Source organism: Cucurbita maxima, unplaced genomic scaffold (assembly GCF_002738345.1).
Source record: "Cucurbita maxima cultivar Rimu unplaced genomic scaffold, Cmax_1.0 Cma_Scf00070, whole genome shotgun sequence".
Classification (NCBI taxonomy): Eukaryota; Viridiplantae; Streptophyta; class Magnoliopsida; order Cucurbitales; family Cucurbitaceae; genus Cucurbita; species Cucurbita maxima.
Window position 1 is genome coordinate 194,442 of NW_019272086.1, and position 12,985 is coordinate 207,426.

The 12,985-nt window shown below is 36.0% G+C and overlaps 1 protein-coding gene across 2 annotated transcripts in view; it reads right to left on the bottom strand.

Annotated features, from left to right (window-relative positions):
* Positions 1–351: 351 nt before the first annotated feature.
* The window catches only part of LOC111472361 (zinc finger CCCH domain-containing protein 13-like), a 16,641-nt gene continuing 4,007 nt past the window's right edge, over positions 352–12,985 (bottom strand). For both annotated transcript variants that reach the window (XM_023118040.1, XM_023118039.1), the window contains exons 5-12: positions 8,404–8,464; positions 8,219–8,317; positions 4,910–5,004; positions 3,817–3,930; positions 3,358–3,425; positions 1,822–1,932; positions 1,386–1,617; positions 352–617 (exon numbers count right to left, since the gene is read on the bottom strand). In XM_023118040.1, the coding sequence (XP_022973808.1) occupies positions 507–617; positions 1,386–1,617; positions 1,822–1,932; positions 3,358–3,425; positions 3,817–3,930; positions 4,910–5,004; positions 8,219–8,317; positions 8,404–8,464 (891 nt within the window). In that variant the 3' untranslated portion in view covers positions 352–506. The remainder of the gene's footprint in view (positions 618–1,385; positions 1,618–1,821; positions 1,933–3,357; positions 3,426–3,816; positions 3,931–4,909; positions 5,005–8,218; positions 8,318–8,403; positions 8,465–12,985) is intronic.

Sequence of the window (12,985 nt, forward strand, 5' to 3'; positions counted from 1 at the left end):
GTGAAGCATAATTGTAAAAATAACAACACGAGAGTTACAGTTCAAGAACAGGAAAGACAACCACCATTATTGCAGAGAAGAATTAGGCAAATTAGATTAACATAATTGATTTCATGAATCCAAGAAGTTACTTTTGGATCACAGCATTGTTTAAACTCACTACTATTTTATTCAAGCCTCATCATTAAAGTAATGAAATAATTGTTCTTAGTCGCATCAAAATTTTAGTAGAGCTAAAATTGATACAACTTAGACAAGTGCCGAGTGTATCTAAATGATTTTCATAGTACCGATGAAGAGTATGATAGAGTATTGATATATGTGATTTCGAGAATGTAGCATGATGAGATGCAAGATCAAAGAACCAAGCTTTCCACATTCAATATAATATCAAGTAGAAAAGAATCAGCACTATTGTGATAGCATCCCACCTACTCTGAAATATGATTATGAAATATATGCTCTCATACATCTAAAAGTAACTAAGATCGATCCTAAAAATGCAACTAATTCATGGATAGGAAATGCACACGAGCAAGTACATATTCTTTCCCAGCTATCCAAACGCCAGTCTGTGACCACCGTACATCTTCCCAGTCCAAATTATCCTCAAGTACCTACAAAAAAGACAGATGTCTAGTAATTCAATCAGATGCTTATAGTAAATATAGGAGTGGAGATTCGAAGCTCCGACCACAACGAAAGTTGGCAATTCAATTTTATCCTAATGCTCAAAGCCATGACGTATTATTTATCTTAGTCAATATATTTGTAACAGCTCAAGCCCACTGCTAGCTCTGATATTGTATTCTTTGGACTTTTCTGTCTGGACTTTCCCTCAAAGTTTGAAAACGTGTTAGCAAGGGAGAGATTTCTACACCCTTATAAGGAATGCTTCGTTCCTCTTTCCCAACCGATGTGAGATTTCATAATTTACCCCTTTTAGGGGCCCAGCGTTCTCGCTGACACACCTCCTGATAACTGTACACTATTGATCTTTGCCAACCTCTTCTATGAAATGACCTTAATATGTAACCAATATAGGTCGTGAAAAATAAATGAAATCATCACAGAAAGAGAAGTTTCATCCTCTTTCTCTCTAAGGGTCTATTACAGCGTGCCCTTAGACTACAGTTAAAGACTGGGCCATAGCAACCCCATATTATCTCCTAGGATTTAACGAGATATAACATGCCGCTAACTGGAAACGTGAAAGTGAAAACGTGCAAGTGAAGTCATGGCAACTTTAGGCAGAAAAATGTACTCAAATAGGCACCAGAAAGCCCACTACACAGCAATCTTTGAAGTAAATAAATCAATGAAGATGCAAGACATTCTGATAGAATTTATCTTTCAAAGATTGAAAGAAAGCTGGAGAAAAGTACCTCCATGTGTTCAGAAGGCAGTGGAATCCCAATAGAACGCATAACCTTCTGAGGCAGGGGCTTCTTACAGCGAGACCACCGAAACACATCGATCAAAGTATTATCGTTATCGGTTCTTTCACCATTTGGGCAGTGCATAATGTGATTCTGAGATTTCTCAGCCTCAGATTCATGCCCCTGAGATGCTGCAATGGCTTTCACCATTTTCTCCCCGGAAAAGCAGAGTTCATACCTTCACAAAGTAGTTCTTTCAGACAAATTATTTTATATGAAAAAAATTTCATTGATGCCTGAAATATTCTAAAGGAAGATTTTTCTTCTTAATGAGGCTTTCACAATGTAGCTCCGTGAAATATCCACATCATGTGTTTCAGAAATCAACTTAGTTGAAGTTTGTTTATGAGAGGCAAGGAAAACACCATGGGACTTGACATACCTGCATGAATGCGTTTCTAGATATAAAACTTCTCCCTTCTTCAACCGCGCAGCTGTGTAGAGAGGTTTCTTTAGACCTTTATCCGCAACAACACTAATACTGTATTTAATCCTGCAGAGTTTTGTAAATGGAACGTTTAATACGAACATTGTGCAACCATCTAGAGTAAATCCAGGGGCAATATGCATCTGTGATTTAATTAACACTACAAAGTGAATTTTTTATGTTATGTAGTGTACAAGAAACATAAGAAAGCACACAATGCAAAATTCAAATATGGGTATGTTATGTAATGTTCAAGATACATAGGATATCACACTAAGCAAGATTCAATTATGGCTATGTTTTGTATTGTACAAGAACATATGAAATATGTCATGACAATGCCAGTGACTGCCAAAAAAATTCTTAAAAGCAAGGCACTTATGTATCCTACTTTCCTGTTTTTGGATAAACATGGGAATCCAAACTATCTCATAGATATATGCTATTCACTAATCACTTGTGACATTTGTTGAATCCTACAAACAACATCTAGAAAACATCCAAGTGTTTACTACTACTTGACCTGGCCTCTCTCGACCACTAAGATCCCCCATGGTGATAGACGTTCTTTCCAAATCATCAAAATAACATTGTAAATGAGCTTGCATATTAGTGTTGTAACAACCCTAGCCCACTGCTAGCAAATATTGTCCTCTTTGGGCTTTCCCTTTCGGGCTTCCCCTCAAAGTTTTTAAAATGTGTCTGCTAGAGAGAGGTTTCCCCACCCTTATAAAGAATGATTCGTTCTTCTCCCCTACCGATGTGGGAGCCCAAAAAGGACAATATCTACTAGTAGTGAGCTTGGGCTGTTACAAATGATATCAGAGCCAGACATCGGGGGATATGTCAGTGAAGAAGCCGAGACCCGAAAGGGGGTGGACATGAGGCGGTGTGCCAGTATGGACGCTAGGCCTCAAAGGAGGGTGGATTGGGGGATCCCACATCGATTGTAGAAGGGAACGAGGGCTAGCGAGGACACTGGGCTCCGAAGGTGGGTGGATTGTGTGATCTCACATCGGCCAGGGAGGTGAGCAAATCATTCATTCTTTATAAGAGTGTGGAAACCTCTCCCTATAGCGTACACGTTTTAAAATCCTTGAGGGAAAGTCCGAAAAGTCTTTTTAAGAACATTGATAATAATTGGATAAGGTTTAGGTGTTCGGAGGATTCATTGATCAAACTGTCTGAAGGATAAACTATCTCATATATCAGCGCTATGGGATGCGTATGCATTCCAACAAACTACAAATATAATTTATGCGTATGCAGTATTGTGTTAGATCGAAATAATAATAGAAGATATATAGGTTAGCGTAGGTAAACAGAAAATATATAGATCTAGTGTGACATGCATAAAAGCCAAGGTAAACAGAAAAACAAGATAAAACAAAACAAAGCATGATAGTACCAAATAATTTTATGCATATGTAAGTTACCGTTCTGGCAAAAAACCTGCAGATGCAGTATTAATAGAGAGGGTTTGAAGTATACCATGGTTCGTTGCAAAGGTTGTACTGAATTGTAACTTCTCTAACAAACCTCTGTTGACGCAATGCATTCTGAAAAATATAGCATAACATGGTAAATCCCCATCAGTTCATTTAAAATAAAAACAGACTACAACGAAAATGAAAAATCATAACAACGGTAGATATGTTATTCATTTGAAGTGCCTAATAATAATATGTTCAGTTTTTAAATTTTTAAATGAGTTAAGAGAATAGTGAGTATATACTATGAAACAGACACTAAGCAGGGCATTATCTTTATATCTTTGAATTAATCAAATTCAACAGCCAAATTTGTATTCATTTCCTAAATACCGAAAAGGAAGCAATCTTACCGTATGAACAAGAAAATACTTCTATTATTGTATTATAAGATAGAAAGAAAAAATCTCGGAAGTTAACATAAAACGAAAAGGGGTTAAATATTATGTCAAGTAATTACAGAAGCTGCAGCTCTTGTAGTCATCGTCCGCTCAACAGCCACAGGAGCAAGGGTCGGCTCAACTGCAGATGTATGTGTAAGACACGGCTCCAGGTCAATGGATCCACCTCCTTTCTGAAGAGAGAAGAAAATAACAAAGTTGGAAAAAGCCTTCAAAATACAAGGATCAATATGTTGCAATTGGCTCTAAAATCAATATATTCACTTTTTTTCTATAAGGAAAGATGACCACTAATTGCACACATGAAAATTCTCTTATCAAAAAAAAAAAAAAAAAAAAAAAAAAAAAAAAAAAAAAAAAAAAAAAAAAAAAAAAAAAAAAAAAAAAAAAAAAAAAAAAAAAAAAAAAAAAAAAAAAAAAAAAAAAAAAAAAAAAAAAAAAAAAAAAAAAAAACCACATGAAGATTGAAAAAGGGGGCGATTCCCGAAATCAAGAGAATCCACCAAAAGACACTCCAAATGACATAAAACATAGAATAATCATTGGACCAGTCATCACTCTCTAGCCTTCACTTGATGGGACCTTCTTACCATCCGTCCATAGTAGCGCTTCACTACAATCCCCTGAATATATTGCCAAAACCGATTGAAACTCAACAAAAAGTACTCTGTTATTACAAGAAGATTCTGATAATGATTTTGTATACAAGAACTTTTACCAAGCTATTTTGGTGTAAACTGTCTAATATTTTTACTTCCTATAGTTATACCTCCCAAATTGCAAATTGAGGTATCTTGTAAGCATAATAGATTATACATTCCTTTTGTAAATTTCAATCATCAATGAAATTGTCTTTTATAAATAATAATAATAATAATAATGATTTTGTATGCGTGTAGTTAGGATCACGGATCTATGATATTTCACTACATACCCATGATTTTTCTCACATCTGAGAAAGTATTACCCTTGACTAACGGCAAGTGGCTTCCATCTACTCTTTCCATTTATTCTTTCCACAAAATATATAAATATACTAAAACTTAAATATTAGTGTAGGATTTAATGTATGTATGTATATATATATATATAAATCCTACACTACTATTTAAGTTTTAGAACCTATCTCCAAAAAATTTGAAGTTTCATTACCTTCACAATGCAGCATCTCTCAACACAATAGCTACAACCAATAGCAGCTCCCCAAGCTCGAGATCGAACATTATTTCGAAGAGTAGAAATGTAACCTAATACACACAATTAGAAGTAACATCAACAAATAACGATAATTACAATAAAAATTGATGGAAAAAAACAAGAAATCCTGCATTTAAAAGAAAAGCATTGCAAGTAAAAGATATGGGGAAAAAAGGAGAGAAAAATTAATGTTTTTCAACAACATAAATAAGAAATGAGTAATCCAAACCAAGTAAAATTAAGATATTTGGAATTTTCTAAGAGAAACTATTCGAAATTATCTCAAGAGTGAAGTTCTATATATCTTCAAAAGTTTTCCCTTCCTGTGATTACAAATAATTTGCATTTTTTTTTTTTTTTTTTTGAGTTCAACAAAAAATGGAGGCAAGGATTTGAACCCATGTCTAAACCAATTTGACATAATTTACAAATATTTTTGGAGACCAGTGTTGTTTAAAGTTCAAGGTGCAATAAAGTGCAATAGTCTTCAAGGGCTTAAGCGCAAGGCACAAAGAAAAAACGTTGCCTTTTTTGTGGGGCACACTATAAATATGTATGTATATATAAATATACATAAAGAAGAGAGCATAATTGAAGTGCGAATATGATAACACAATTTTTTGCATTTAGAGTTAATAAATTTTATTTTTCTTCAATTAATAAAGAAGAAAAACCCCCTATTATTTTCTTTTTAAATACTGAAAAAGCCATAAGGCGTCAGGTCTTTTTGTACATTTATTCCTCTTAGCAGTTGCATTACCATGGAAAAAAGGCATTTAATTGGGGTTCTTTTATAGACTTAAGTCAAGTCAGAAATAAAATTTTCATTGAAATAATGAAAAGAGACTAAAATGCTCAAAAGTTACAAATCTCCACATAGAATTGAAAATAAACAACTAAGAAGAATTACAAAGAGAATATAGACAACAATCCAAAAATACTAAATCCTTTTCAACAAAAAGCCTAAAATAATTAACTAATCAAAACACCGAAATAAAGGCCAAGAACAGTAGGCTCTGAACAAAACGACTAATAGAGGATGGAAGAGATCTGAAAATTGAGAACAATCCTTTTTGCACATTATATTCAAAGTCAAATTCCAAAAATGAGAAAAGAGATCTGACAATTGAGAAACACCTCGAATACGCTTAACCGCACAACTCAAAACCACCAAATTAAACATACTTGTAATCTTCCAAAATATGCTTCATAAGAACAACCAACAACCTTTGAACTCCAAAATGAACAAAAATTGAACCTAAAAAATGATCTTCAAGGCAACACCAAAAAAAAGCCCCTAAAACCTCTCGATTATCAATAATTAATTCTCATTGCTCGATAATCAAAACAAATGAGTGAAACACAAATAGATCTTAATTTGTGGTGAGTGTGGGGTGATTTCTTTCATGTGTAATCCACGAACTTCAATTAAGGAATGAAATTTTGGAGGAATTGAAATATATTTTGCTAATGATGTTTTTTAGTACGAAACTTCAATTCAATTCCTTTTATCAACAAACGAACACTGTTGAATGCTTATGAAAAAAGAGTCCTTGTCAAAAAATTCATCGACCTCTACATCAATTAAATGTGCTTCAAATTCTTAACTGCTCATATTAACATCAGATGCTTCTTTAGGTTCAATATTGTGAACAATTGGAGCAGAGATAGGATACTTAGTGGTGGAAGAGCTAACGATACCTTTGGTTAAAGTGACATTTGAACTTGGGGGAGTGATCACTCAAAGAATAAAAGAGTTAGTAGATTGTGAAGGGGGTTGTGTAACTTTGGAAAGGAAGTGAGGAGCAAAACATAAACTTATTCCAAAATGTTTAATTAACTCTGAATTAGTAGAGATACCAAAGTAGTCTTTCAACAGAGTATAATGGAGAGGGTGAGATTCAATAAGTTTATTTTTCATTTTAGAGACATGAAGCGTAGGTTTGGAAATGATGGGAACTTGAAGTGATGGTTGCGCCTTTATTCATCCTAACTTGATTTATTCTCTTTAGATCTACTGAATTTGTAAAATTAAGAATTGACAAGTCCCCATAGTCAGTGCTTGGAGGATCTAAAGGAGATATATCCACAAAATGAGGGGAGAGACTTTTAAATTCATCTGTTACCATAATCTTAGCCTGAATGGAACCATAAATATTTTTCCTAACTTCAATTCTAGAAGTTGGGCGATCAATAAATTAAGAGTCTGGGAGGAGATATTGACTAAACCTCCAAAATGTGGACCAATCGCTTCAAAACAAGAACATTTCCAATACAGTTTCGTAAATTCTTCAAAAAAATCCAATCACCATATCCCTCAATTAGCTTTGGATGAGAGGATTCTTCTTGGGACCATTTCTTAATTCTTGGTTGAAAATTTCCAATTTTCCTCCACTTATCATCAAACTCCAACTCAGAAAAATCAACACTCTATTTCAATGTCGTTTTATTTACCATGAAGGGATTAAAAGAAATCTTGGATTGAAAATAAACCTCTAAAGCATTATGAATGTCTTTTCAAGAGTTGTTGGCTAGCAGAAAACACCCAGACTGAATTCGAAATTCATTTCCACCACTTCCTTTTCTTTACTCACCCAAAATGTTGGTTTACAAGAGAGTATGAACAAACAGCGACAGATAGAACTGACAAGGAGGAGGAGTGACTAAGATTAAAAGAAAACAAAGGGATGACGAAACCGAGAGGGAAATGCCAGCACATGCGATAGACGAAATCAACGAGGAGTGATGACCAAAGATGGCCCATTTGAGGCTAAACAGTGAGGTAACTAGGGGTTTGGAAGGGGAAGGGTTAGGAGGAGAGAGGAGAAGGCTTCTCAAACTTCTTTTACATTTTCCTATGATACCTTAAGTAGCTCATTTCTTTTTTATTCTTCGTATGATTGTTTGAACTCATGTAGTTTTTCATTTCATCAATAAAAAATGTCTCTTAGAAAATAAAAAAAAACTTAGTGATAACCGAAAAAAATGAGAATGAATTTGCTGATTTGGCAAGATTTATTAGTTCAAGCTGATGTTCCTTTCTTCTTTTTGCAATGAAACCCACTTGATTTTCTATAAGTTCTAAGAGTGCGGGTGTCAAACATTGCTTTTGGAATTTACCTTTCATTAACACAATGGAAGTGTTTGTTTCTCAAAGATACACAACCACTAAGTTGTGCACTCCTTTTTTATTGGGCTTGATTTTTTGTAACCCCATCATAAACTTAGCCATCTATCAAACAAGATAAAGATAAACAGGCTTACAATCTTGCGGAGGTAATACTTTGATGGTTGCACGCAACTCCTGGATAGCAGGTGGAGGTGGAGAAGCTGTTAGTCGACAGTAGCCTGTATGCATGAGAACTAGAAAACAAAATAGAACAACCTGTGTTATTTCTCATAGATCCACATCAATTCAATGAACTAGAAAAGAGTGGGACATTACATACCAGCAACAAGATCTGAATCATACGTATACACATCTGTTCCCCACAGCTGTCCACCCCTGACCTGCACACATTACTTAAAGACCTTAATAATATTGCTTTTTTTCTTCACTTTTTAGAAATAGAAGCGGCCTCCAATGGTATTAAAAACACCAGTAATGAAGAAACAACAGACAACACACCTAGAGTTACAATATAGGGTCACAGTTTGCATCAGCAAAGAAGAAACAAAATTGGAGTTCCAGCTTTAGATAAATAAACTACAAGAAAAATGAAAAAGGGTGTTTTTCTCCTGCTACTTTTTTTTTTAAGGATAAATGATATATATTATCAACAAAAAGGAGGAATTAAAAAAAAGGCCTCATATCTAAGTTGATCAACAAAAGAGGTGAGTTACAAAGGAATTGTGAAGGGTACTCCATTTTGATGCCGACTACTGTAAGTGGTCTGAAAAACTGATAAAAGAATCATACCCATTAGAGAAAGTTTAGAATTTCTTTCTTTCCAAATATACCAAAGACTGACTGCGTTAGACTGAATCACTTCGAATCTTTCTTCAAACCCCAGCCGTAGTGGTAATTCAATAAGGCCATCTTCTATATTCTTCGGGAGACACCACACTATATCAAAATGATTGGGGATGAGATTCAATCCTTTATAAGTGAATGGGTAGATGACTACTAGCAACACATGAAAAACTATATATTCAAGGATGAAGTCAAGTTAGGATTTCTCTTTGCACTCTGTCCATGGAATTTAGGCTGGCATGGGTCGTGGACCACAAAAAAATTTATACTTTCTTGAAGCTGTTGCCTTCCCAAGTCTGTTTAGTAGATAAGTGTCCAGAAAACATGGTCTGAGTGGAGGGCCTTGGTGGCTGATTTAGCAAAAAGGCTCCAGAGGAGTTAAATTTCAAGCAATAGAGTTCATGGAATGGCTCGGGTGAATACCATCAATGGTCATAGTGAGTGAGAGTTAATCATTCATCCTATTCTCTGTCTTAGAGACCTCTTCAAAAATGAAAATTCTTTGTTAGATTGGACCAGCAATCCTTACAGACAGAAAATCTGGAGTTTGCTAAGGTACAGAGAGAGTGGAACATGGTGTTCAGGGTCTGGAATTGACGCACCTATCCTCCCAAAAATCTTATTTTTCTCCCATTTCCAAGCTTAATCTTTTGTTTTTCTCAAAGGAGTCTCAGGTTTTGCTGATTTCTTTCCATAGGTTGCATTTGCCTCTACATCTTTGACCTTTTTTCTTTTTTTTTTTTGATAAGAGACCATTTTTTAACAAGAACAGAACTTTTCATTAGAGATAGAAAAGCAAAAAGAGAATACAAGAAGATAAGTCTAAAAAGATTATACTTAGGAAACGAAAAATTCAGCAAACGATGCCCAATAAAGAAACAACAAAAAGATAATCCTCAAAAGAAACCCTTTACCCTCTGCAAGAATGCCCCCAATGGAAACAGAAGAATATCTGCCAAAGATGTGATAATGAACTGTAAACACCAGCAGAAAGCTTTGATCTTGATAATCTCCAAATGATCCACCCAATCAAGAGGCTTATACTCAAAGATTCTTTAATCATCTAGAAGCCAACTGTTGTCTGTTTGACCATACTTGCTCCTTACAATCGTTTTCCACATGGTTGGCTCCTTTTGAGTGTATCTCCAAAGCCATTTAGCTAGAAGAGCAGCATTCCTCCTAAAATTTCCAGTGCCAAGGCCACCCGAAGATAAGGGTGCTACTTTCATCCAGTTCACTAGATGGCTGCCCCCTTGATTATTTGCCCCATCCCGAAGTAAGTCTCTGATAATTTTTTTCTTAAGTTTTGCTAACCTTGCTCAGGATGAAAAAAAGGGAGACATATTGGTAGGTGTGCAAGTGAGAATTGAGTTCCCTAGGGTGGGTCTTCCCTCTTTGGAGATAAGAAGGCCTCTCCATTTAGTGAGCTTGATTCTCACTCTCTCGACAACGAGGTCTCGAAAAGAAAACGAAATATGGCTTCCCCCAAGAGGATAACCATGATAAGACGTGGAGGGATTCAAATTCACACCCAGCCTATAGCTTGCTAAAAAACTTTGAGGAAATACCACCAATCTTTCAGCTATGATTGCTCGTATTATTTTCTTTTTTGATAAGAAACCGAGCATGCATTGAGAAAAATGAAAGAACAAAAAGGGCATACAAAAGACAAGCCCAAAAAAAACTCCAAGAACTAACTAAAAAACATTACTCCAATCTTAAAAGATCAAACTAAGACCATAATTACAAAAAATAAAAATAAAAATAAAATAAAAATCTAGTGATAAATGCCCATTGGGGGGTATTAAACCTCATCAATTCCCACACCTCTCCACACGACCTCTCAACTTGTCTGAAGATCCTATTATTATGCTCAAATCAATACCCTCGAAGCATCCAAAACCTAATGTCCCTTTGCCGGAAAAGGGCTACAAGGCCCCTCGAAGCATCCATGGTCCAAAACCTAATGTCCCTTTGCCCTCTAGACACATTCTGATTACAGAGAAGAGAAAAAAGGTGCACCACATCTAATGCCTCATTATTAGAAAGAAAGAGGCAAAACCTTAAAGACAACAAAGAGAAAAGACCAGAGGTCAATAAGATAAAAGCCACGAAATGCAACTTTTTGCTCAAAATATGATATAAATGCACGAACACCTCCTAGAGGGGCTTTCATCCACCCAACAGGCCTCCCACAAATAAACGCTCAAACACTACCCAACCATACATTTTATAAATTAAGAAAAGGAAGGAAAACTAGCCGGCGCCCTTGTTAGCAACCCACTTGAAAGGGTGAGGAGTCATAGCTACTCACAATGACTTTGTGCCACGCGTCAACGTCCGTGAAGAATTGCTACAATCATTTTGTCCACAATGTCTCATTACATAATCTTAATTTCCCAATTCCTAGACCCCAGCTCCACAGGCTTAACAAACACCTGCCACTTGACCAGATAGGACTCACCCCCTCATGAACCTCTTCCCACATAAAATTTCTCATAGCCCTCTCAAGATCCCCCCTAACCTGGAATTCCATTGAAAACCTATTGTATAGGAGTGAGTCTTCTTCCTTTATATGAGTGAATCTTCCTCTTTAAGAGAGAAAAACTTTCCTCCAAGAAGACAAACGTTTTTGAATCTCAGCCTAGATCAGGTTCCAAAAGACCTTACTCCTTGGGTTACCACCCAGCGAAAGGCCAAGCTACTAAGAGAGGAGATAATTAACCTCACATCCAATCAGAGACGCTCAAGAGCAAAAAGGCAACCGTTGATCAAAGATAGAACACTTACCCCTATTGAACTTAAGGCCAAGAAACTTCAAATCAAAACAAAAAGAAAACCATTAAGATTCACAAAGGAGCACTCTTTCTCCGAACATAAACTGAGGGCGTCATCAGCAAATTTAAGATTAAACAAGTGAACTCCTTATCCACATTTAACCCCTTAATCACCCCCTTCTCCACACCTAGCAACAAGTCTACTTAGAACATCCATCACCTAGATGAATGAGGAAGGGTGAAAAGGGTCCCCTTGCGTAAGACACCTTGAGGCAAAATCTTCCATCTATATTTCCCACCCACAAATCATCCAAAGACCTCTCCTAACCCTCTAAAGATCTTACTGTTCCTCTCGAAACAAACCGCATAAGATAGAAAAAGAGCAAGCTTACCACAACACTTCTCCTTTATTTCGAAAGGGAGAGTTCAACCACTGTTATAATCCTATGCAATCAATCCTAAACACACCAAAACACTGGCTTCAAAAGAAATGAGCAAACTGACAACCCCATAAGGGATAATCAAGACCCTTTACATGATGTTTGTAAAAGACACACCATTGTAGATGCAACACAAAGGGAGAAAGTTGTTGGATGAAATCCTAAAGGTTAACTCTCCCAACAATTGTTGCTATGCAAAAAAAAGAAAGAGTTCTATAATCATAATCTTCTTTCAAACCATAGGAAATAATTTTGTAGTAACAACCTTATAATGATTATTAGCAGATAGAAAGCTCTTTCTTGTAGCCCTTTGGGCGGTTTCCCTCTACCAGTCCCCAAGGATCCCCCCATGAATATATCTATTTCCTATAAAAAGAATAATCTTTCTGCACGCTAGGCTGAAAAGAATGAAGGATATTCTTTTAATTTTAAAAGAAGAGACTAATGCTCAAAACGTAGCCCATGTATCATTTTCCCCTCATCACATTTTTTTTTTTTCCTTCCGACTCTATCCATCTTTCATTTTCCCCCTACTCATAGCACCTCAACCCTTTCAATAACGCAGTAGTTAGCACCCTGTACATTTGTCTACCTCCAACGTCCATCAGAGCCTTGCTCAACCTCACTCGCTCTCAATCTTGAGTTTGGCCAAAATTGACCGACCACACCAATAAACAATCAGTCAATTTATACAAATCTTAAACATGGCTGGTTTTCAACCAACCAAAACAAAATTATCAGTTTTCATTGCAGATAAAACTGACACCAACTAATCAATGTGCTGCCCTTCTTTGTTGGTTTACTTGAAAGTAAGGTCCCCCCCCCCCCCCCCCCCCCCCCC